Source organism: Microtus ochrogaster, linkage group LG4 (genome assembly GCF_000317375.1).
Source record: "Microtus ochrogaster isolate Prairie Vole_2 linkage group LG4, MicOch1.0, whole genome shotgun sequence".
Classification (NCBI taxonomy): Eukaryota; Metazoa; Chordata; class Mammalia; order Rodentia; family Cricetidae; genus Microtus; species Microtus ochrogaster.
In genome coordinates, this window is record NC_022030.1 from 25,697,188 (window position 1) to 25,721,015 (window position 23,828).

A 23,828-nucleotide genomic window follows, 5' to 3' on the forward strand; every position below is an offset into this window, starting at 1 on the left:
AAAGGTCCCACCTAGATTTAGAACAGAGTTCTGCTCTCTCAAGGTTATTGTCAACAGGTGTGGCTAATATCTAGACCTTATATTTGAGGAATAGAGAAGTAGATATATTTCTACCTCAAACAAAAGGTATGGATCCGACTAAGTTTCTACTCCCTTATGGAGATAACATTAGATTCCACCCAGAGAGTGGTTTGACTACACAATGTTTTAGTCCAGGGTATGAGCTTGACTTGTTTTGTTCTAGTAACAAAATGTTTAACTATAGATGTAGCCCACAACCTTCAACTGATCTGTTCATTTCCTTCTATCATGTTAATGCGTTTTTTTGTCTTACTCCTACCTTTTGGGGTTAGCAATTGAAAATGAAATGCAGGTGATTTCAGTACTCACTAGACCTCCCTCCCGGTACTATTCTATATTTTCTTTTTATTATTTTCACACAGGTTTTCATATACTTTACTAATATTTCTAAATCCCCACGCCCCTACCCTGGCAAAAGGTGTTTTTGTCCTAACAAATCATCTATAATCCAAAGGCTAAGAAATCAATCTTCAGTGTGAAAAAATATGATCTATGCCTTTAAAATTAACTTCAATTTTTGCAGCTATACATGTGACTAAAGCCGACTAGAATATACAAAGGACAGTAAGAAAACAAAACAAACAACCTATTCAATAAATGGCCTGAGGAAATGAAATGAATGGGCAGTTAGCAAAGGTGAAGCACAAATGGCCAATAAGCACAAAAAACTGCTGAGTCACCAAAGGAATACAAATCCAAACTACATGGAGGGTACTGCTCCCTGCACTGCCCAACTACTGAGAGAGACTCTTTATGTCTCCTAACAAATCTGCGTTTCCTCTGGTAAAGAAATACACTGAGTTTCCACCTTGCCCCAGTCAGAAAGGCAGTCTTTAAGAAAACAAGAACAAATGAAGCTTCGGATGTGGACCACAGGGAACACTTATACACTGCTGATGAAACTAAGCCAGTCCAGCTGCTAAAGAAACATTATGGAGGTTTCCCAAAACAACAGAAATTCTCAACCATATGACCCACATATACCATTCCTGAATATCTGCCCAAAGGACTCCTACTCGACATAACACGAAGATACCTGCACATCAATGTTTGCTGTGAAACAATTCAGCTCAACAGAAGCACAGTGGGTAAACAAGAACAAAGGAATGGGTAAGGAAATGTGGTATATATACAAAATGAAATTCTTTTCAGCCAGAAAGAAAGATGAAGTCATGCTATCTACACAGGGAAACAAACGGGTGTCAACCAGAGACAACCATACTAAGCAAATTAAGCCACATTCCAAATAATAAGCATCATGTTTTCTCACATTTGTTCTTCTTAAACTTTACACAGCCATGTGAAATCACTTATGCACATATTCAAAAAGTAGAAATGAAAGTAGAAGTAAAATTGTCTAAAAGAAAAAAATGGAGAAAGAATATGAGAAAGAGAAAGGAGGGAAGTGAAGAATATGTTTGACATGTATAAAATTTGTCCATAATTTGAAAATAATAATGATAATAATAATGATAATTTTACTTCTTGTAAAAATTTAAAAGCAAAGAAAAAAGCATATTTGTTAAGATTATTGATTTTATATGCATATGTGAATGCTTATATGTGCATAAGTGTACCGCACGCATGTCTAGTGCTTGCAGAGATCAGATGGCACCAGATGCCCTAGAACTAGAGCTATGGACAGTCATGAACTGACATGTGAGCGCTGGTCACCGAACTGAGCTCTCTGGGAGAGCAGCCAGTGCTCTTACCGCTGAATTAACTCTTCAGCCACAAAAACGTTTTAATTATACAAAATAACTGATTTATTAAACAACAGGAAAAAATCTAAAGGAAAAGTAAGAGAATGTATTCTAAATTTCCTTTAAAACAATGAATTAATTTTCTCTATCCAGATGTATTTTCTGTGAGTAAAAAAAAAAAAACCTAAAAAAGAAAAGGAACTTTAAATTGTATGTTAGCAGCTCTAACAAATTTGTTTTTAAGTGTTGGTACCGCTATATTCTTCATAGTTTAACATCTCTGAGACAAGAAAGTATTCCATTTGCAGAGACAGTGACTGTTTGCCAGGCAACAGTCGGCACAATGGTCAGTTCAAGCTTGAAGAACTGGGTTACTAATTACAGATAATTATCTTTACCCTGTTGTCAAAAATAAATTCTAATACGAGACAAAGGCAATCATGACTCCTAGTCATCAGAAAATCTTCTAATATACCTAAGACTAAAAAAATGGATAGCATAAAAAACTTGCAAAAGAGTGTATGATGCTATATATGAGAGACTTCAGAGACTCCACCAGAAACTAGAGCTGATAAATTTTCAGCAAAGTGGAAGCATAAAACATAACACAAATATCAGCAACCTTCCTGTATACCAACAACAAACATACCAAAAAAGGAATTAGTGGGAACTCCCAATATACACTACACGAATGTAAAAGGGAGCAGCAACTATGGAAGCCAGTCCAGAGGTTTCTCAAAAAACTAAAAACGTAACTATCATACAAGGTAAATATGCCATGCCTTGCAAAACTCCCAAAGGACTCTATATCCTACTACACAAGTACTTGCACATCAAGATTTATTGCTACTCGATTAAAAACTGTTAGGAGATGAAATCGGCCTAGGTGTCCACCAACCAATGGATGGATCATGTAAAATGTGGTACATATAAATAATAGAATTTATTGCACTATAAGTAAAACTAATTATAAAATTTTCAGGAAAATGAATAGAATGGGTGGTGCGGGAGAATTGTCTGTATTCTTTCAATCATGTTATAAATAAACGCTGATTGGCCAGGCAAGAAATATAGGCAGGAAAACCAGACAGGAAATAGAAATAATGTAATGAGAACAGGAGAATTCTGGAAAGGAGGAAATTTATTCCTCCCACTCCTAGAAGCAGCAAGATGTGATCTGCCCCACTAAAAAAGGTACTGAGCCACATAGCTAACATAGATCAGAAAAATGGGTTCATCAAGATGTGAGAGTTAGCCAATGAGAGGCTACAGCTAATGGACCAATCAGCTTATAATTTATGGAGACCTATGTGTGATTTTCTTTGTTTACCTATGTGTAAACAGTTGTGGGGAACCGGGCAGGACAGAAAACACAAACAGGGCCCCCTCATGTTACAAACGGGAAAGTATTATATTGAGATAACCCAGGCACAGTACATCAAATGTTGCATGTTATTTTTCAAGGATATCATAATTTCAATTGTTTAGATTTGTTTAATTTAGAATGTCTGAAGAGATTAGGGAGTTACACGTAGATCATGTGGAGGAGTTATTAACAGGCAGGAATAATAGAATACAGGAGAGATGAAAGTAAAGGGAGGAAATAGGTTTAAAGAAGGCTTAAGGAAGGGTTATCAACAAGGGTGGGTTGAGGAATGAAGATGACTACATGGCAGGGAAAGGGTTAACCAAAGTAAGGGTATATAAATGAATCATATGGAAACCTACTACTTTATTAGTTAAATAAGACAGAGAGAGAGAGACAGAGACAGAGAGAGATTGAATGGAAGCACTTTGCATCGGTAGATAAAGGGTAGAAGCCATAGGCTTTTCAACAAAATCCCAATACTGGGTATGGAATGCCTCCCTACAAGTGGTTGGCCATGAAGGTACCAGAGGCCCCCAAAACAATACAGGATATTTCCATTTCTCCTAAATGGCAAAATTCTCCTGCAGATGACACCACACTCTTTGGTTATGGGACATAGGGGAATCAAGCTGGAATGAGCTGCACACTCAGACCCTGTCAGCTAGCTTTCATAGTATAGGAAGGGGCTGTGCAAGCAGCTGAGAAAGAAATGCTACCGAGGGTGTAAAGCAACTGTGGACCTTACATGCTACAACACTGACCCACCAGGCAAATATCCCCACTGCTGCTCCAGTGATGCGGCTGTTATGGAGATAGCCAACTCCACTCTTACAGGAGAGAGTTCATGCTTCATACAACAGACCTGATCAAAGCCTACGTGGCTGGGAAGGTCACAGACTCTAGGAGTGAGTGCGTATAAAAATAGTGTTTACACCTGTGGACTAACGCTGCCCCAGCTTTGGTCAGGGAAGCTGCTTTTGCAGTGCGTGGTAATTAAGCACAGAATCAAGGTGCTGAAAAGTGATTGCCGAGTGCACAGCCCTCTAAGGCATGTCTCCATCACACTTGCTGAGGTTCGGGGAACATCTCAGAAGATAGTACAGGAGAAAATGTGGGAGCCAGATGGCGGGAGCAGGGCACAAAGAACTGTCCTCTGAACAAGATGGTGGGAGCAGAGCACAAAGAACTGTCCTCTGAATAAGCATGGCCACTGCACGCCCCACTCCAGCAGCAGTGGTACTTGCATGGGGCCGACACAGGACTGGACCTGTCAACGTTCAGTCATGGATGAGGGAAGGGCTCTTGGAGCCCAGTTCCCCCGAGAGGAGCTACTAGAAGTTGACAGCTGCTGGGGAATAGGAAGTCATTGTCTTCAGTGGTACAGCCGGGGTAACCAGTTCTCACCATGCCCATGTTGGTGCCCAAGTTAAACTCAAACAAAAGGAACTGAGTAGAAGGTGGGCTTCCTGGGAGGAGAGGACTAGGTAGGGAAGGCTGGGGAGTCTGGGGTGCTGAGTGGGACCAGACTGTATTATACACAAGCATGTAAGTCTCAAAAAATACAGTAATTTTTTTTAAAAAACCTGCAAAAAAGAACACTAGCAAATTTCAAGGAAATGTCAGTGTTTTAAAAGAAATTACACCCACCAATGATCTTGATGACACAGATGGCATTCTGTGCATAAATAAAAAGCAAAAATTCAACAACTAAGAGGTAAATATAAATGAATTCAAATCACTATCCTTTCAAGAAAAAAAAAATACTGCTTAATTTTTTAAGCTGTTCAAGAACTGATTTATTATTTTGCAAACTAAAAAACTGATTAAAAATATTTATTTGGCTTTTCCCTATTCATACTGTATTCTAGGGTATACAATCAGTTACAAAAAGATTCTTTTTTTTTTCTTTGAGACATGATCTTTCTACATGGTCCTGGCTGTCCTGCAACTCCCTGTGTAGACCAGGCTGGCCTGGAACTCACAGAGATCTACCTGCCTCTGCCTCCCAAGGCTGAGATTTAAAGCACAGGCCACCACACCACCCACCCTACTCCCCAAATTTTACTTAACTGGAAATTGTTAAATTGCATTAAGAAATAAAAGATGTAAAAGGCTTTCTATTGTAAAAAGACCAATAAATACTAGCCCTTGTGGTTGGAGACATGGCTTAGTCAGTAAAATGCTTGCCATGAAAGCACAACATGTGAGTTCCAATCCCAGCACCCATGTAAAAGCCAGGCATGGAGCACGTGCTTGTAACTCTAGCCCTGGGAGGAGGGGCAGAGACAAAGGATCCCGGAAGTACACAGGCTAGCTAGTGTGCCTGAAATGGCAAGCCCGGGCTCACTGAAAGGCCCTGTCTCAAAAAATCACCCTGGAACAATGGCAATGGGTTTCTGATCCTACTGCACGCACTGGCTTTGTGGGAGCCTAGGCAGTTTGGATGCTCAACTTGCTAGACCTGAATGGAGGTGGGGGTTCCTTGGACTTCCTACTGGACAGGAAACCCTGATTGCTTTTCGGGCTGGGGGGGGGGGCCTTAAGGGGGGGGGGGGGAGGGAAATGGGAGGCGGTGGCGGGGAAGAGACAGTAAACAATTCATAATAAATAAATAAAAAAATAAAAAAACAAAAAAAAATCACCCTGGAGAATAACTGAAGACACCTGATATCTATCTCTAACCTCCCCAAGCACACGCAAACACATACTACATGCACACAGTGCACACACACAACACATAAACAACACACATGCTTATACACAACACACTCACACTTGCCCTAAGCACAAAACATCAATCAGTAGTTTCTGAGGCCACTAGATAGAAGAGTTAAGAGGGAAATCTGACAGATGACGCCAGCAACAGTGGAACTAATTAGTAAGGTTTAATATCATAAAAAGAAAAATGAGCCGATATGAAGCAACAGGAAATCTACACGACGCTCACAATCTACACGAAATCTACACGACACTCACAATCTACACGAAATCTACACTCACAATCTACACGATGCTCACTCACAATCTACACGAAATCTACACTCACAATCTACACGAAATCTACACGACACTAACAATCTATACGAAATCTACACGACACTCACAATCTACACAAAATCTACACTCACAATCTACACTCACAATCTACACGAAATCTACATGAAATCTACACTTACAATCTATCTGACCAAACAAAGCTTCTAGGCCTAGTTAATTTCAAGTTTACAGGAAAATAAGCAATGAAAGGATGGGTTTTCTGAGGTGCTTATCAAAAACTTCATAATCGAGCTGTGTGGTAGTGCATGTCTTTAACCCCAGCACTTGGGGGCAGCCGCAGGCAGAGTTCTGTAAGTACAAGGCCAGCCTGCTCTAGAGAGAGAGTTCCAAACCAGCTAAGACTACATAGTGAGACCCTATCTCAAACAAACAAAAAGAATGAAAGAAAAATTCAAAATTGAAGGAATTCAATTGCATATAGCAAATTATCTAATTCCTTTAGTTAGTAAATGTTAGTTTTCAAAAAATAAACAGGAAGACCAATCTGCGAACTGAAACGCAATTATTCAAATACAACTCATGTCTAAAAGATCCTGACTAAAATAAACCATTTGAAACCACCTAATGTGCAAGTATTTAAACACTGGATATTTAGTAATACTGACTTATGACATTTTTAAGTGGATTAATGAAAATGTTCTTTTTTAAAAAAGGAATCCTTTTATTACAAACATACACTAAAATGTTTTGGGACAAAATGATATTGGGGTTTCCTTTAAATGAACCAATAGTGGGAGGAAGCATGAGACCACCTAAAACAAAAGAGGGGTAGTGACCTGGGGACAGCTAGAGAGGACTGTGCTGCTCTTCTGTTTGGACAATCAAAGCTCTGCAACAAATGTTAAGAAATTACCCAGAAGAGACAAACTCTAAATGCAAAAAACTCAGGAATACACTGACTAAGTTATTACTGATACAAGGAAATATATACATATTTAATTTTTATATAAGCTAAAAGCAATTTCTTTTCATTTTTTTCTAAGTTTTTTTTTTTTATTTCATGTATGTTGACAGTTTTGCTGCCATATCTGTGTACTGTGTGTTTGCAATGCTCACAGAAGCCAAAAGAGGGCGTCAGATCCCCTCGGACTGGAGTTACAGATGGTTAAGTGGGTGATGGACAAGCAACCAGTGTTTTAACTACTGAGCCATCTCTCCAGCCCTAAAAACTATTTCAGCAAACAAAAAATACATATTCCAAGTTACTACAAGATCTCTGAGACAGAGCATGATGGTTGCTCCTTGTTGGTAGTGAAATGATATCTTACAATCATTTCAAGCAATACAATACAATATTAATATTGTAAAATACAATATTACAAGCAATATTCTGTACCCAGTAAAGTATTACTTACTAAACACACCAAACATTTCTTGTCAGGAAATGACAATTTTAAGGCCAAACAGGATAAAATATTAACATAAGTTCTAAACGAAACTCATGAGAACACCAACTAGAGCCAGACCAACCTTGATCATCTCCGCCTCTATCTGCTGGTGAATGCCTACGTAGCTCTTCTTCACCTGCTGCTTGTCCTTGATCATCATGGTGAGCCGGTGCAAGGGCCCAGAGTTCAGGTCCTCAGCGTGGGTCTTCATTATCCTACTTAGCTGCTCCGTCTGCTGAATCATCAGTAGCCAAGACTTTAAAAATAATAAAGAAAATTAGAAGTTTCCACTTAACTATGATTATATGATTATGTTCAAAAGTTATAAATGTTTACTTTATAACAGCCTTTACATTATAAACAGCAGGTTTCTGTAAAACTGTACGATGAACTATGATCTGTAGTCAACATCTTCAAGAACAAATGCTTCGGATGTCAATGAGAACCTATGCAGAATACTGTAATGTACATGAAACATGATATGTGGCCTATGAACTCATCATTTTTCCTTTCAAATATGAAAATATGGCAGCTAACCTGCTCTTGATACCACAAAATAGTTTAAAACTCAAGTCTCACTTCCTTTGAGATCTAAAACTTAACAAGCTGCACATGGTAGCTCATGTCTGTAATCTCAGCACAGAAAGGAGAGGAATATGAACTATCACAGGGGTGAGTCCAACATGAACTACATAATGAGTTCCAGACCAGCTTGAACTACATTGTGGAATCCTGCCTCAAAACTAACAAAAAAAAACTGATGTAATCAATTCATTAACATGTCTTTAATTAGTTACTTTTAATTGAATATTTAATTAAATATTTACATATTAAAACCCATAGAACAGAACATAATTACTGTCTTAAAACATAAATAGCAATAATAGCTTGTATAACTATCTTTCTTATTTGGCATTTTTATCCTAAAAATATATTGAGAAAAGGCATGTGGTATGTATAGAAAATTAAAGCAATAGTAATTAAATAAGCTAAGCGCAAGAAGTCCATGTTCTTGTCCTGCCTTCCAAAAGCAAAAATATTCTCTAAAACACTGTAAACATTTGTTTTAATTTTGGTGAGTCTACATATGAGTGCTGGCAGCCTAGGGGGAAGCCATGTTGAAGCCAATACTAAAGACTACACAACCAGGTCAGGTTGCCCTACGTGCCCATGGAGGTGCATCCTGTGTTGCCCAATATCCCACTGCACACTGCCCACCTCACACGGCCCTCAACACCTCTCAATACCTCACTGCACACTGCCCACCTCACACGGCCCTCAACACCTCCCAATACCTCACTGCACTGCCCACTTCACACGGCCCTCAACACCTCCCAATACCCCACTGCACACTGCCCATCTCACACGGCCCTCAACACCTCCCAATACCTCACTGCACACTGCCCACCTCACACGGCCCTCAACACCTCCCAATACCCCACTGCACTGCCCACCTCACACGGCCCTCAACACCTCCCAATACCTCACTGCACACTGCCCACCTCACGTAGGGAGTGGCACTATTAGGAGGTATGTCTTTGTTGGAGTAGGGGTGGCACTGGAGGAAGAGTGCCACTGTGGGAGTGGGCTTTGAGGTCGCCTATGCTTAAGCTAGACCGAGTTCAGTTCATTTCCTGTTGTCTGTGGATCAAGATGTAGAACTCTCAGCTTCTCCAGCACCATGGTCATGGTGTCTTTTTATATCAATAGAAACCCTAAGACAGGAGGGAAAAAAGAAGGAAAGAGAGGAGAAGGGAAGTAAAGAAAAGAAGAAAAGTTCTATTAAATAACCACTGTTTTCTTCTTTTTTTAAAAAAAAATATTTATTTATTATTATGTATACAGTTTCTACATGTATGCCTGCAGGCCAGAAGAGGGCACCAGACCTCATTACAGATGGTTTTGAGCCACAATGTGGTTGCTGGGAATTGAACTCAGGAACTTTGGAAGAGCAGGCAATGCTCTTAACCTCTGAGCCATCTCTCCAGCCCCACTGTTTTCTTCTTTCAAGTCCTGTGCAGCACACAAGAGAAAAAAAGTGAATAAAAAAAAATCTGATGGTCTCCAACCTCACTCCTTCTAAAGCCAACCTCTGTGATCCAACTCTCAGCACCTCACACTGTGGATCATGGCCCCATATGGAGTGCTGTAACTGAACGTGGGGTTTGAGTGCACACACGTGCACGTGCACACACAAGCACACACAAGCACACATCAGCTACCTTGTAGCATGATTACAACCAAGTGAAGAAGCCTTTCTAGGTCAATTCATGTCATTCTTGACATGGCATGCTTTGTTACAAAGCAGCAGAGGTGAAAATCAAAGAGACTTCTCACTATAGTTTTGTTTTTAACTAACTAAAAATAATGGTAACCCTTTAGAATCCCCATTAAAAGAGGAATTAAGAAACAAAACATCTTATGATGGAAGCAATCTAAATCCAACATTGGATAATTCAGAACCAGACCAAGTTAAGATAGAAATACTGATAGCACACACATTCCGTGCTCCAGAAAAACAAAATACTAACCTGAGATATTTTTTTTAATTTTATAACATCATTCAGAATTTGCAATAATATGGTTAAAATACTCACATAATACTACTTTTACCCGAACTCTGTGATTTTAAAATATTTATGTACTTTTTATTCTCTTTTGTAAAAATAAGATTTACCTAAAAATGAATGTACCATTTTTAAATTACAGCTTAAAAATTATTTCATTTAGAAAATTTTCCTTCTCCTCAACTATCGAAAAGAGGTTAGTTGCATGTACTAAATACAATCCCAGCAGTATAAAATAATCAATATAAATGAGAAAATGACAATTTTGTGCTTTGGAAACCCACAGAGATCAACAGTATCAATTATCCTGAAATGGCAATATAATATTTAAAAAGTAAGCTGCATGCTCAGCTTATTAAAAACAAAAACTACACACAGGAGAAAACGTACTCCTTTTTGGGGCTGGAGATGGCTCAGCAGATGGGAGCACTGGCTGTTCTTCCAGAAGATTCCCAGCACCCACATTATGGCTCACAACTAGTTGTAATTCAGGTCCACGCAATCTCAAGCCAGTTCCAGGGGAGCTCTGCCCTCTTCTGGCCACTATGAACACTGTATACACATGGTGCAAAAAAAAAAATTGAAGCAGCTAGAACACCCATGCACATAATTTTCTTTTAATTTTTTAAGAAAATGTACACCTGTCAGAAAAGCACATGTCCTTTCTCGCCCTCCACCTCTGAACGAGCAGACATGTGGTGAGAGGAATGGGTTTCCAACACAGGCAGTAATGTAAGTGTTATTATACCAAAGTATGTATTCGAAGACACGGAGTCAAAGAACCAGCTACTCCTGGGCCTATAATTACAGCACGGCATTGAAAACAGTCAACAAGATGACTCAAGCTTGAAAATACCTAAATAATAGCTGTCGAAACAGCTTTGTGCTATAGATTAAATCCTCCAAGTACGTGCTTGCTTTCCTCTTGGTTGAATTTTTTTTCAAAAATTCAACATTAAAATTCCATGAAGAATGCATAGTTTCTGCACTACACAATAACTCAAAATAAATGATCCTCTGAAGCAACAGCTTTTATTTAAGCTTGCCTGTTATATAAGGGAAATGCTGGAGTCTCTAAGTCCTTGGGGGATACAAAAAGCCAGAAAGCAACTCATTAAATTTCCCTAAAACAGAGTTTTCAAAGATTCAACACCAAGTACAAAGGAATCTTTAGATGTGCCCCACTCATAAAAAACCTCTCTGTATTTTCTTTAAATATTGGTCTGCCTGCTCCAAATGGTCTCTAACCTGGCTATAGTCAAAACTAACTGAGCCTTTTGGAAACATCAGTTTAGGGAGTCTATGACCAGAATTCAGCACGCTTCTGAGACCTCTGTCATGGGGTCAAACCTCCCTGAGTAATTCCACCGTACAAGACCTGTTGTAACAAAGCATTTGTGTCACTAACAATCTCTTCACTGTACAAAAGTATACACTAAAAGTCACAGGGTTTACAGATGTGTTAGGAAGATAATATTCAAAGCATTAATCAAGGATGCATTTAAAAATACAGCAACTTCGTACAGCTTCACATATATTAAGGGATTAAGAAATACACTACAATAAACATGGCACTTTCTCTTGGAAAGCCTAGAAATATACCCGTGAAAGTAGGTTTTAGAAGGATTATTCCCATGAGTTCCTGGAAGTGGTAGAAAAGACTATCTTATGAGAAAAGCAAGCTGCAGTACTACATGCAGACAAGTTTGGCTCATAATAAAAGAGGAAACAACAGCAGCCAGCAAAGGACTGTGGTGCATGTCTGAAATGTGCCCTAAGCAACTTGGTTCAACTGGGTACCATTCATAAATTAGCCTAGTGCTTCCTCCACTTCCATACATTAGGAAAATACTCATGAGGTTCAACTTGTGCCTTAATACATCACTTCAGTTATAACAAATTCACATTTCAAATCAAATGGTATAGAAGAACTAACTCTATCTCCTGAGAATTATAATATAAATTATTATATACTATTATATATAACAAATATATTACATGCACGATGTTTGTATCATGTGACTCTAGATCATCAAAAAATTTTAGGGTAGTATATGAATACTCCTAATATTTCTATCTACTTTGTATTAATGAGATTAAGTCAATATCTCCCTTCAAATAAATTGTATTTAGGATTACTTATGTCATATAATGTACAGAAACAGAGTTGAACATAATACACAGCTGGAATTTTAATGACCAACAAAACACAAAGTAAAAATGACCTTCTGTATAGAGTAAAACAAAAGAAGTAAAATGGTTACAGTAGCGGAAAGATTGCTCAGTGGTTAAGTCTTTGCTACTCTTGCAGAACATCAAAGTTTGGATGCTAGCACCCACACCGAATGGCTCACAAACATCTGTAACTCCGGCTCCAAGGGACCTATCTCCCCCTGCTGGACTCTGTGGGTACCTGCATACAATGTGCACATATACACACATATCCACGAGACACATACATACATATGCACATAAATAAAAATATAACTGTTTCTAAAAAATAAAATAACAGGGGCTGGAGAGATGGCTCAGAGGTTAAGAGCATTGCCTGCTCTTCCAAAGGTCCTGAGTTCAATTCCCAGGAACCACATGGTGGCTCACAACCATCTGTAATGGGGTCTGGTGCCCTCTTCTGGCCTGTAGACATACACACAGACAGACTATTGTATACATAATAAGTAAATATTAAAAAAATAAAATAAAATAGCGGCCAGGTGGTGGTGGCGCACACCTTTAATCCTAGCAGAGGTAGGCGGATCTCTGTGAATTCAAGGCTGGCCTGGTCTACAGAGTGAGTTCCAGGACAGGCTCCCAAGCTACAAAAAAAAAAAAAACCTGTCATGAAAAAACAAAATAAAATAGCTATTAAACACATGGAAAAGGTAGTTAATTACTCTTTTAGAGAAATACATGATAAAACTGTAGTATATTTCATTTAGTATTATATTTCCTGTTTATGTTTTAAGCTAAAGTTTACTGAAAAGACAAAAACTAAATGAAAGGACTGATTCCAGACTTAATTTTGGGTCAAGGTAAGAAAAGCAACATTTTTCAGAAAAGGCCATTACTGGAACAGTGGACAAGAGCTGGAGGCTTGGGAATTGGCTCAACAAATAAATGCTTATCACACAGACATGAAGACAACTGGAACTCAGATTCCCAGAACCTACATAAAGCCAGGCAGCTGTGGATTCTGGCCTATAATGCCAACTCTGGGTAGAAACAACTGCTGGAGAAAGCTGGCTATTTAGACCAGGTCGGGGTGTCATGTTTGTTACTGAAGGGGCTTTGTGGTGGGTCGGAGGACAACCAGTAGGAGTTGCTTCTCTCCTGTCTACCTTACTGAGGTAGGTCACCTCGCTTCTGCCATGTTCCATGCCAGAAAAGACAAAACTAAATAAAAGTTATTTTCATGCTCCAGGTGACTATCATGCCTCTGCCTCCCATCTCACGGTGGATTATAGATGCACATGACCTCACTCAGCTTTTCACAGGGCCTCCAGGATGGAAGTCACATTGTTAGACTGCACAGCAAGAGCTTTTAACCACTGAGCCATCTCACCAGACCAGGAAATTTATTTTTAACAATGTTTAAACAGTAACGTGTATTATGACTGAACTATTATGATTTGACTCATTATATAGCAGAAAACACATGCACAAATATTTGGGAACAAAGGGACATAATGCATCCATCCTTAAGTACCTCATAAATTGTTACACTTTCTGTGACAGTAGAGAAATGTGTATTAATTTATCCACTTACCTAAAATGATAGCTAGACAAACATATAAAATAAGCACTCGAGGGACACTAGTCAGCAGTAAAAAAAAAAAAAAAAAAAAAAAAAAAAAAAAAAAAAAAAAAACAACAACAACAACAAAACAATGATTCCTCAGAGACTATAAATCATGATTTAAGCCCTAACATTACTAAGGCTGACTTGATTTAAAAAAAACAAAAAAAAGTCTAGGTCACAAGTAAGCAAAACCCCAGTAATATCCAGTTGAGAAGAGTGACTTCAGGACACAAAGGGGCCAAAAAAACCAAAAAACAAAACTTAAAGATTAGGAGAACTCATGGTCACCTAGAGAAAGAACACAGACAAAACATTATAAAAGAGCTGGACACAGAGAGAAAACTCTGGAGACCTACACAGACTCTTCCTCAATAACAGAGGTGAGTACTGGACAGCTTGAATCTGTGAGAAAACCACTAAGACCTAAAAAGCAATCACCCAAAAAAAGATCGCAAGAAACCAGTTGAGAACTTACAGGGCCCCAACTCACGATAGTGTCCCAAAGTCAGAATTTTTGTTTTTATAACAAATACACACACTTTTGTATTAAGAATGATCTTGCTATGTAGAGAAGATAAAGTGATCAGAAATCAAATCAATCACAGCTGGACCTAACAAATGTGAAAACAAGAAACCAGAGGATCACACTGTCTGCAAGTGGTTCAGCTGCATCCCAAAGCAAAGCTCAAAAATATGGAGGGAGAACAAACACATCTAACAAGATAAAAAGTACTGGCCGAGATGCCTGGAAGCTATTCAAGGATTATTAAACAGACAATACAGGAAAGTGCCACTAAAATGAGGAGAAAAGCTAAGCCAGAGGCTAGGGGTGAATACACAGCCCAGTGGCAGCAGGCTTGCCTAACACACACAAAGCCCTGGGTCTGAACCCAGCACTGCATGGGGGAGGGGAGAACAGGAAAGACATAGAAGTGGCCCACATGATAGAACAACAGGATAACCAGAGAGCTACCATGACTACATCCTGTCCATCAAGGAAACTAGAAGAAACACACATCTTGAGTAGAAACATGGAGACACAAGAAAGACTGAAAAGGATACTTATGATTAACTCATTATTAACATGGGACCTACACATAATCATCAGAGAAGTCAGGGCCATGACGAGCAATCCCATGTGTCATTTTAATTCACTCTGAGTGTAATTAAGTAACTGGTGAGTGACAGACATTTGCTTTTATTCTTAAGCACGTGGCTATGCAGTTTTTCCGTGTCTTTAACTTAAGAGACTGGCCTTTTCCTACTGTGTATTCTAAGTGTCTTGGTTGAGAGTCCATTCCTTTATCTCTTTTGCTCTTGCTAAAACTACCTCTTGTTTTCATCTCATGATTGTAGTTCTGTCACCTAATTGGAGAAACTGTAGAGAGCAAACGTGACTTATTAGCTTCCCAAGTACTGTCTACTACAGACTTCAAAAAGTTGGAAAAAAGGTCTTAGAACTTTGAATGTTTTCATCAAAAAGAAATACATGATTGGAGAAACAGGGTTTTTTGATGTGGGAGTGTCATATATCAACCTGTTGATTTCATTGGTTAATTAATAAAGAAACTGCTTGGCCTAATAGGTTAGAAAATAGGTGGGTGGGGTAAACAGAACAGAATGCTGGGAAGAGAGGAAGTTAGGCAGACGCCATGCAGCTCCTCTCCAGGGCAGATGAAGCTCCGACCCAAGATGGACGTAGGCAAGAATCTTTCTGGCAAGTCACCACCTCATGGTGCTACACGCATTAATAGAAATGGGCCAGGCAGTGTTTAAAAGAATACAGTTTCTGTGTTATTATTTCGGGGCATAAGCTAGCCAGGCAGGAACGCATCCCACTGCTCCTTTCAACAGTTTTTAATAATATTTTTATTAATTCCTTGAGAATGTCATACCATGTACTGTGATCATATTTAGCCACCAAATCTTCTCAGTGACCATCTCAGGTGTCACCTCCCCACCCACCCAACTTATTTTTTTTTTAACCAAAGTCCAGTTTGTGTTGCCCACCTACCCTAAGGAGTGGGACCTGCCTGGAATGTGATCTACTACTTACCAGAGATCATACAATTTAAGAAAAGTGACTAGTTCAATCTATTTAAATATTATTAAACATTACACAATGTACAAAAGGTCTCAAAACATTACTTAGAACTACATGAATATTCCCATCCACTAAAAATAAATTTAAGGCTGGGCATGATGGTTTACACTTTTAATCTCAGAAGTTGGGAGGCAGAAGCAAGTATATCTCTTGTGACTTTAAGGCCAGCCTGGTCTACATAGTGAGTTTCAGGACAGCCAGGGCTATGTAGAAAGATCCTGCCTCAAAAAAAAATAATTAATTAATTAATTTTAGTTTGAGAAAAAAATCAATTAAAGGAGGTAAATAAATGAAAAAATAAAGGAAGATGGAACAAAGAGAAAGTGAATGTTAAAATAGTAAACTGAACTATATTTAATAATATCAAATAATCACATTAAATTATATTGTAAACTAAAAGGATATTAAAGTGAGCATATAAACACTTACAGGAGATAGGAACTGGGGAGAGCCCTCAGTGAGTAAATGCGGTAGCTGTGCAAGCCTGAAAGTCTGATACAAATCCCTACACCCACATAAAAAAAGCCAGACATGACCACATGTGCCTATAATCCCATTGTTTTAAGGCAGCAATAGGTGGATCCCAGGAGTCTGCTGCCCAGACAGTCTACCCCTAGCCTAGTCCTTGAGTTAGGGACTTTCCACTTTGGTGGAAAGCCACAGAAGACAGCCAATGTCCTCCTCCAGTCTCCAAGGGCAGTGCTCAGGTGTGTGCATTTGCACACACACATATCTCCACATACATGCAAACATCATATTTGTAACATTTAGAGGAAGCAGATAAAAGAGCAGTAAGAGAAACTTTAGAACACAAGTTGACATGGGTATGCTTGTTCTATAGTACGATCCATTTGTTCTGAAGACAACTATGTTGCTATACAGAACAAGTAAAATCACTCTTACCTTGGACACATTACTGACATAATTCACCTGCACGGTACTTTCTTTATCAACTTGATTACAAAGATTCTGTAAAGTATACGCATATTCCTTATCGCTTTTTATTCTCAGAGCCATAAATTTCTTCACTGTTTCCAGCAACCGTAATTCCCAGTCTTGCAACTTTAACACAGCTTCCTGTGAGTTCCTCAGGTCACTCCCAAATCCCATTTTGTAAGGTCCTGCTTGTCCTCTATACCGCACAAGTGGGCCTGCTAGTCAGCACATATCTGTGGGCAGAAACATAAGAAGTCTCAATTAGAAGGGAATTAGTCCACAAAGCAAAAGCATGGTCTATTGTTTTAACTTAAGAGTTTAAAAAAAAATGACAATTAGACGTCTTCCACCAAAGATCAGGAAGAAATCAAGGATGTGCACTTGTGCTGTTGTATTTAAAGTTCCAGGTACTGTAATGACACCGTAAAATAAATGATAAGTAGGAAAGGGGCTGAAGAGATGATACAGCGCTTAGAGTGTACACTGTTCTTCCAGAGGACCCGAGTCCAGTTCTCAACAACAGCTCTCATAACAGTCTACACTACAACCCAGGGGACCCGACACCTCCGACTCCTCAGGTACCTGCATTACACACATACCCGCACATAGGGACACACATATGCACAAAATGAAAATTAAAAATGATGAGACTAGACAAGGAAGAAGTGAAGTGGCTTCCACTTGCAGATGTACCACTTCACACAGAGAGAGAGTCTGGTATGTTACCAAGCATGACTGATGGAGAGGATGCCTATGTCTCCTCCCCAGCTGATGACCTATTCAAGAGGTGGTGGAAACTCTAGAGGGAGCCTCAGTAGGCAGGGACGTCACTGGAAGGCGACCCTTACTGATTTTTCCTGGTTCTGTTCTTTCTGTCCGATTCCCAGTTTCCAAGGTGAGAAGCTTCTACATACACGCCTGCTACCATGGTATACTCCACACCAAAACCTCAGAAACAGTCAAAGGACCATGGAAGGAAATCCATGAAACTGAGTAAACCCACTTCACTTACATGGCTTTTCTCACACGTTTGATCATGCGACATGACACTCACTAACATACTCCATGCAAGGCCAGAGTTTAAAAGGTCAATCTAATGTCCACATATGAGCAATAATCAATCAGAAAATTAAATTAAAAATAAATTCCAATGCTCGGCAGTGATAGCACATGCCACTAATCCCAGCACTTGGGAGGCAGTGGCGGGCAGATCTCTATGAGTTCAAGGTCAGCCTAGTCTACAGAGTGAATTCTAGGACAGGCAGGGCAACACAGAGAAACCCTGTCTCAAAAAAACAGAGGGGGAAAAAAATCAATGCCACTTACAAAAACATAAAAAACAAAGAATAAAACAATTGGGAACAAATCATTTTTACTGCAAACTTGTGTTCTTCAAAATAAAAAGCTGATATAGATGAGATCCTGAAAGGTTCAAAGGTGAAAGAATTAGTAGATGCACCTAACAGCCAGTGCAAATTAGTCTGTTCTGTGCATTGATCTCTTTTCGTGTTTAGGGAACAAGATCCAGAATTCACCCAGTGAGTTTGAGGCTAGTTAGGGGTACATACGTGAAGCTGTCTTAAAACCCAAAACAATGAAAGCAAGCATATTGGTTGCTGGAGTAATTCACATTGGCCTTCTTGCTAGCTGATGCTATTGTGTTTCAGCAGTTTGACCCCCGATTTTTTCTTTATTGTATATTTCCATATTTCTGTAATATGAGACCCTTTGTACCTTTTAAATTATTGTTACCAAAAATTAATAAACTGAAGTCTTGCGTGGCACACACACACAAAAAAAAAAAAGCAAGCAAGAGACTCCAGTTTGATCTCTCTACATTTGACATAAGCTATACTGAAAACATCTTGTAGGTGAAAGAAATTAAGATACAAAAGATCACATATTGTATACTTCTATTTACAGGGCATGTGTAAAATAGACCAATTAGAGATATAAAATAGATTTGGGGCTGTCTAGGGCTAGTGAATGTGGAGAGAAATGGAGGCCGAGACCTGAGAGGTACACTCGATGGTGACGGCAGCACAGCTCTGGGAGCCAGCTAAAAACAACTCAGCTGCACACTTCCACCAGATGAATTCTTCAGGATGTGAGGGCTATGTTTTAGGTATGCTTGATGCATCTCAAGGCCGGATGTGTTGGGATTTAATCTCCAGGGAGAGGTAATAAAAGGTGGAAAGTTAATCCAACTGTGGTACTTAGCAGGAGGGCCTCTGGGAGATGATCAGGATGAAGTTATTAGCATAGAGCCCCATTATTGAATCCTGATAGCAACAGTTCTACAAGATGGAAAGAACCCAGAAATTACTCTTTGCCTGCCTCTCTCTCCTCACTCCTCTCTTCTCTTCCCCCCCCCACCCTCACACACACACACACACACACACACACACACACACACACACACACACACACACCCTCTTACTCCTTGAAATAGTCTGAACCATCTTGGGTCTCTGGCAGTAAGGTCACCCCAGATGTGACTCACTGACCTTGCATCTCCACACCCTAAGCCCAAACGAGCCCATCTTATTTATAAAGTTACTCTGTCCATATTACAATGCGATTGGTGATAGAAAATGGACTAGAACTCAAACGGTAATTCAAAAGTTATTTAAAACTCACTAAGACATAACTTAAGACATAAGCCAGCTATCAAAAACCTCCCTAAGATATTCTCCTTGTTTATTGTAAACCCTAAAAACTATTGTAAAATTTATTTTGCCCTCCAAGTTCATCTCTCCAGCAGTGACTCCTTCAAACAGGCAGAAGAAATGTGAACCATGCCTTCCCTTTGCAGTTCTGGATCGTCCACTGTTTCGTTGCTGTGGTAGTGGCTCTCCGTTCATTTGTGTGGTGCTGGAAATTGAACCCCGGGCCTTGCACATGCTAGGCAAGTGCTCTCTACCACTGAGCTACAGTCCCAACCACAGATTCTGTTTCCAGTTAAGGACAGTGACACCATCTGAACTACACAGATACAAAAAGAGGTTTCTCTCTCTAACTTCATTTGCTTCATCTAAAGACATGTCAAAAATTATTGTCCTCAAAGTAGAAAATAACTTACAATTGTTCCCCAACTGAAAAATGTTCAATTGTATTAACTATAAAGTAATTAGAAAAAATATTTATGAATTTTAAGAAACTCCTTGCTAAAATTTCCAACGCAGCAATCAAGACTGAGTGGTCCTTAGCTGAGACATAACGACAGAGGGACACACTCATTCACCTGAGGGCCAAACAGGATGATTCCAGGCTTCTGGCCCCAGACATCAGGTTTAAACCAATGGCTTTGGGCCTGGGATTGGCTCAGTGGCAGAGCATTTTCTAGTATGCAAAGCCCATGGCTCAATCCCCAGGGCCACAGTAAAAAATTCAATCATTTGTGGGGCACAAAAACTGACAATGATTTTTTTGTTGCTGCTATTGCTATTTTTAACTGTAGCTGGTGAAAACATACTCCTCACCCCATGTTCAGTCAAAGGATAGAGACATTTTTGAAGGAAGAAATGTTGAGAATATTTTAATTTCTAAAAAATACACTAATCTTAAAATTGTGATTAGATTTAGTCCTAACGTGGCATAAATACCAACTCCGCTTCTAAATACATCTTGATAAGCATTTTATTTCTGCTATCAGAAGCTTCAAAAAATTATGTAGAGCTCAGAAATCTGGCATAATCTGGGAAATGTTCCTGCCTATGTTAAAAGCTTATTTATGTTAATTAATATTCTAGGTCAGAATATATATATATACATACATACATACACACACACCTCTCTTTAGGAAAAAATGAAATAAAAATATTTTTAAAATAAGTCAAGTCCATAATAAATTAACTGTCTAATTGTTGGACTGTATGACATAGCAAATGCTTAAGGAATTAACTAACAGACCAATAAACTACATATAACTACCCTATTAATGACAAATCACATACACACACATATATGACTAGTGTTTGCATTAACACCAAACTACAGTACCCTAAAATAGTCACCAGTGGGCAGTGATTAAGTAGAGTGCAAACCAGCCCATGGTTCACCTTCTCTACCAGGAATGGTCAAGTCAATCAGAAGGAATCAGCTAGAGAGACCCTGTCATAGCTAGCAATCCATTCAGGAATGTGATAGTACATGCTTATGAAAACTTCTCTTACGTTCTGACACTGAAACTTTTGCTGGGCTCACAGCCAAGGTCATAATATTCACTAAGATCACATAGACTTAGCCTGATGTCCTACTGTGTGCTCAACCTGTTTAATCTGCTGTGTGAGAATATATAACCTCACTAGCTTCCTGTGTAATCTACTTTTACAACTTAAACTAATGCGTACCTGTAATCTTAAATTATGTATTCTTCCATGCACCTGACCGAGATCAATGAATGTGTGTATATATGTGTATGGGGGTTTTTTGTAAAAAAAAAAAATTGTTATTAAACTTATTTTTTAAAAACAGTCTTTTCTCATTTTACATACCTATCCCAGTCCCCACTCCCTCCCCTGCTCTCACCCCACCCTTTCCTCCCATTCTACCCCCATCCACCACTCTTCAGAAAGGGTAAGACTTCCTGGGGGAGACAGGGAAGTCTAACATTTCACTTGGAGCAAGACTAAGGCCCTCCTCCCACCAAATCTATGCTGAGCAAGGTATCCCTACAAAGAGAGTGTGCTTCTAGATGCCAGATCAATCACTAAGGATAAATCCTGGTCCCAGTGCCAGTGGCCCCAAAGACTGCCCAAGCCTCACAACTGTATCCCACATAGTGGGCCTCATTTGGTCCTATACAGGTTTCCCTGTATACCAGTCCAGAGTCAGTGAGCACTCGCTAGCTCAGATCAGCTGTTTCTGTGGGAAACCCCATTACGGTCATGACCCCTTTGCTCATATTATCGCTCCTCCCTCTCTTGTATTGGTCTCCAGCTCAGGCCAGAGCTTAGCTGCGGATCTCTGCATCTGCTTCCATCAGTGGCTGGATGAAGGGTTCTATGATGACATTTAAGTAGTTAGTCATCAATATGATTACAGGGAAAGGCCAGTTCAGGTACCCTCTCCACTATTGCTTAGGGTCTTAGCTGATGTCATCCTTGTGGATTCCTGAGGATTTCCCTAGTGCCAGGTTTCTTGTTAGCACTATAATGGCTCTCAGTCAAGATATCTCCATCTCAACCATTCTGTTCCCCCTCATGTTCCCCTCCTCCTTACTCTTCTCTCCCTCACTCCCAATTTTCTCAGGAGATCTTGTCTAATTCCCCTTCCCAGGGGGATCCATGTATGTCTCTCTTGTGGACCACAGGCTGCTTATCCTTTGTTTTACGTCTAATACATACCATGTGTGTCCATCTGGGTCTGAGTTACCTAACTCAGGACGGTTTCTTCTAGTTCCATCCATTTGCATGCAAATTTTAAGACGTCATTGTTTTCTACCGTTGTGTAAATGTACCACATTTTCTTTACCCATTCTTCAGTCAAGGGGCACCTGGGTTATTTCCAAGTTCTGACTATTACAATGCTGCTATGAACACAAGTGAGCAAATGTCCTTGGTATGAGTGTGCATCTTTTGGGTATATGCCCAGGAATAGTACCGCTGGGTCCTGAGGGAGACTGATTAAGGCAATCATTTGCTAAAAACAGCCCACAGCTGGAAACCAAACTTATACAACAAATATCCACCATAAATGTTGGAAGTAGCCTATGGATATTGCTTGGTAACCGTGTGCTTACAATAACGCTTGTTATCTGACTCAGTTGGGGTCAGTAACTTAATTGCTTGCAAAACTGTTAAGAATTTCTGTTCAGTACCCCCATTCCTTTCCCATGTGATGCTTCCTGTGCTGTTCAATAAAGACAGAACAAAGCTCTTCCTCAGGAACGGGTCCTATACAAATGTCAAATACAAACTACAAACAGATGAAAGACACTGGGAGAGGACTAGAGAATTCAAACCTGGGTTCACTCTGGGGTCAAATTAAAATAGGGGAATGACTAAGTGATCTTTCCTTGCTGTGACACCAGCACATCTGGGGCCTCTGAGGGCATCTTTAATGTGTCTGACTGACACACAGGAACTTTCGTACTCTCTGGCCTGAGGGACTCCTTCCTCATTCAGAGAAACCAGAACAAGCAGGACAGGAAGGAAGGAAGGACCTAGCTTTTGCACAAAGTACAATCCAAGAACCCACATGTCTTCCCCATCCTGAAGATACCAGGTAAGCAGAATGTGGTAAGAAAATACCAGCACACCCTCCCCCTACAACAGGCATCTATGACTTGACCTCAGAAAGAAAATTCTATCTTCTCAGGTAGCACAAGTAGGAACCACCAGGAACCCACGAGTTACCAAATAAACCAAGGAAAGAGAAATAACAGTGTAAAAAAATTAAACCATCACTGGAATAGTGTCCCATAAAAGCAGACTAAGATCTGCATGCTAAAAAATTAAACAAGGTAACTACTTATGAAAATAAGAGATTAAAGTGGTTCCCAAGTCTAACATAACACATAAATTATACAGGGTTCAATCAAAAAAAATACACCAAAAAAAACACTATTTTAATGGGAAAAGATAAGTAATACTAGCACCAAGACAAATAGGGCACCAGCATAACAAGTTAAGCATTTTAAAGCAGCTACAGTAAAAACACTTAGCAACAAAATATTAACTCTCTTGAAACAACTGTAAAAAATACAAGACTTAACCAAGTTAGATAAGCTGTAAGAATAATCAGATAGAAATTATAAAAGGAAGAAATGCAAATTTAAAATGTCCTCACTCTGATCCACAGTACACTGGAGATGACAGAAG

General features: G+C 39.4%; 1 protein-coding gene across 2 annotated transcripts in view; it reads right to left on the bottom strand.

Annotated features, from left to right (window-relative positions):
* The window catches only part of Fer (FER tyrosine kinase), a 323,903-nt gene that overhangs the window by 269,445 nt on the left and 30,630 nt on the right, over positions 1 to 23,828 (bottom strand). For both annotated transcript variants that reach the window (XM_013351613.2, XM_005361336.2), the window contains 2 exons: positions 16,972 to 17,237; positions 7,681 to 7,854 (listed from right to left, as the gene is read on the bottom strand). In XM_013351613.2, the coding sequence (XP_013207067.1) occupies positions 7,681 to 7,854; positions 16,972 to 17,178 (381 nt within the window). In that variant the 5' untranslated portion in view covers positions 17,179 to 17,237. The remainder of the gene's footprint in view (positions 1 to 7,680; positions 7,855 to 16,971; positions 17,238 to 23,828) is intronic.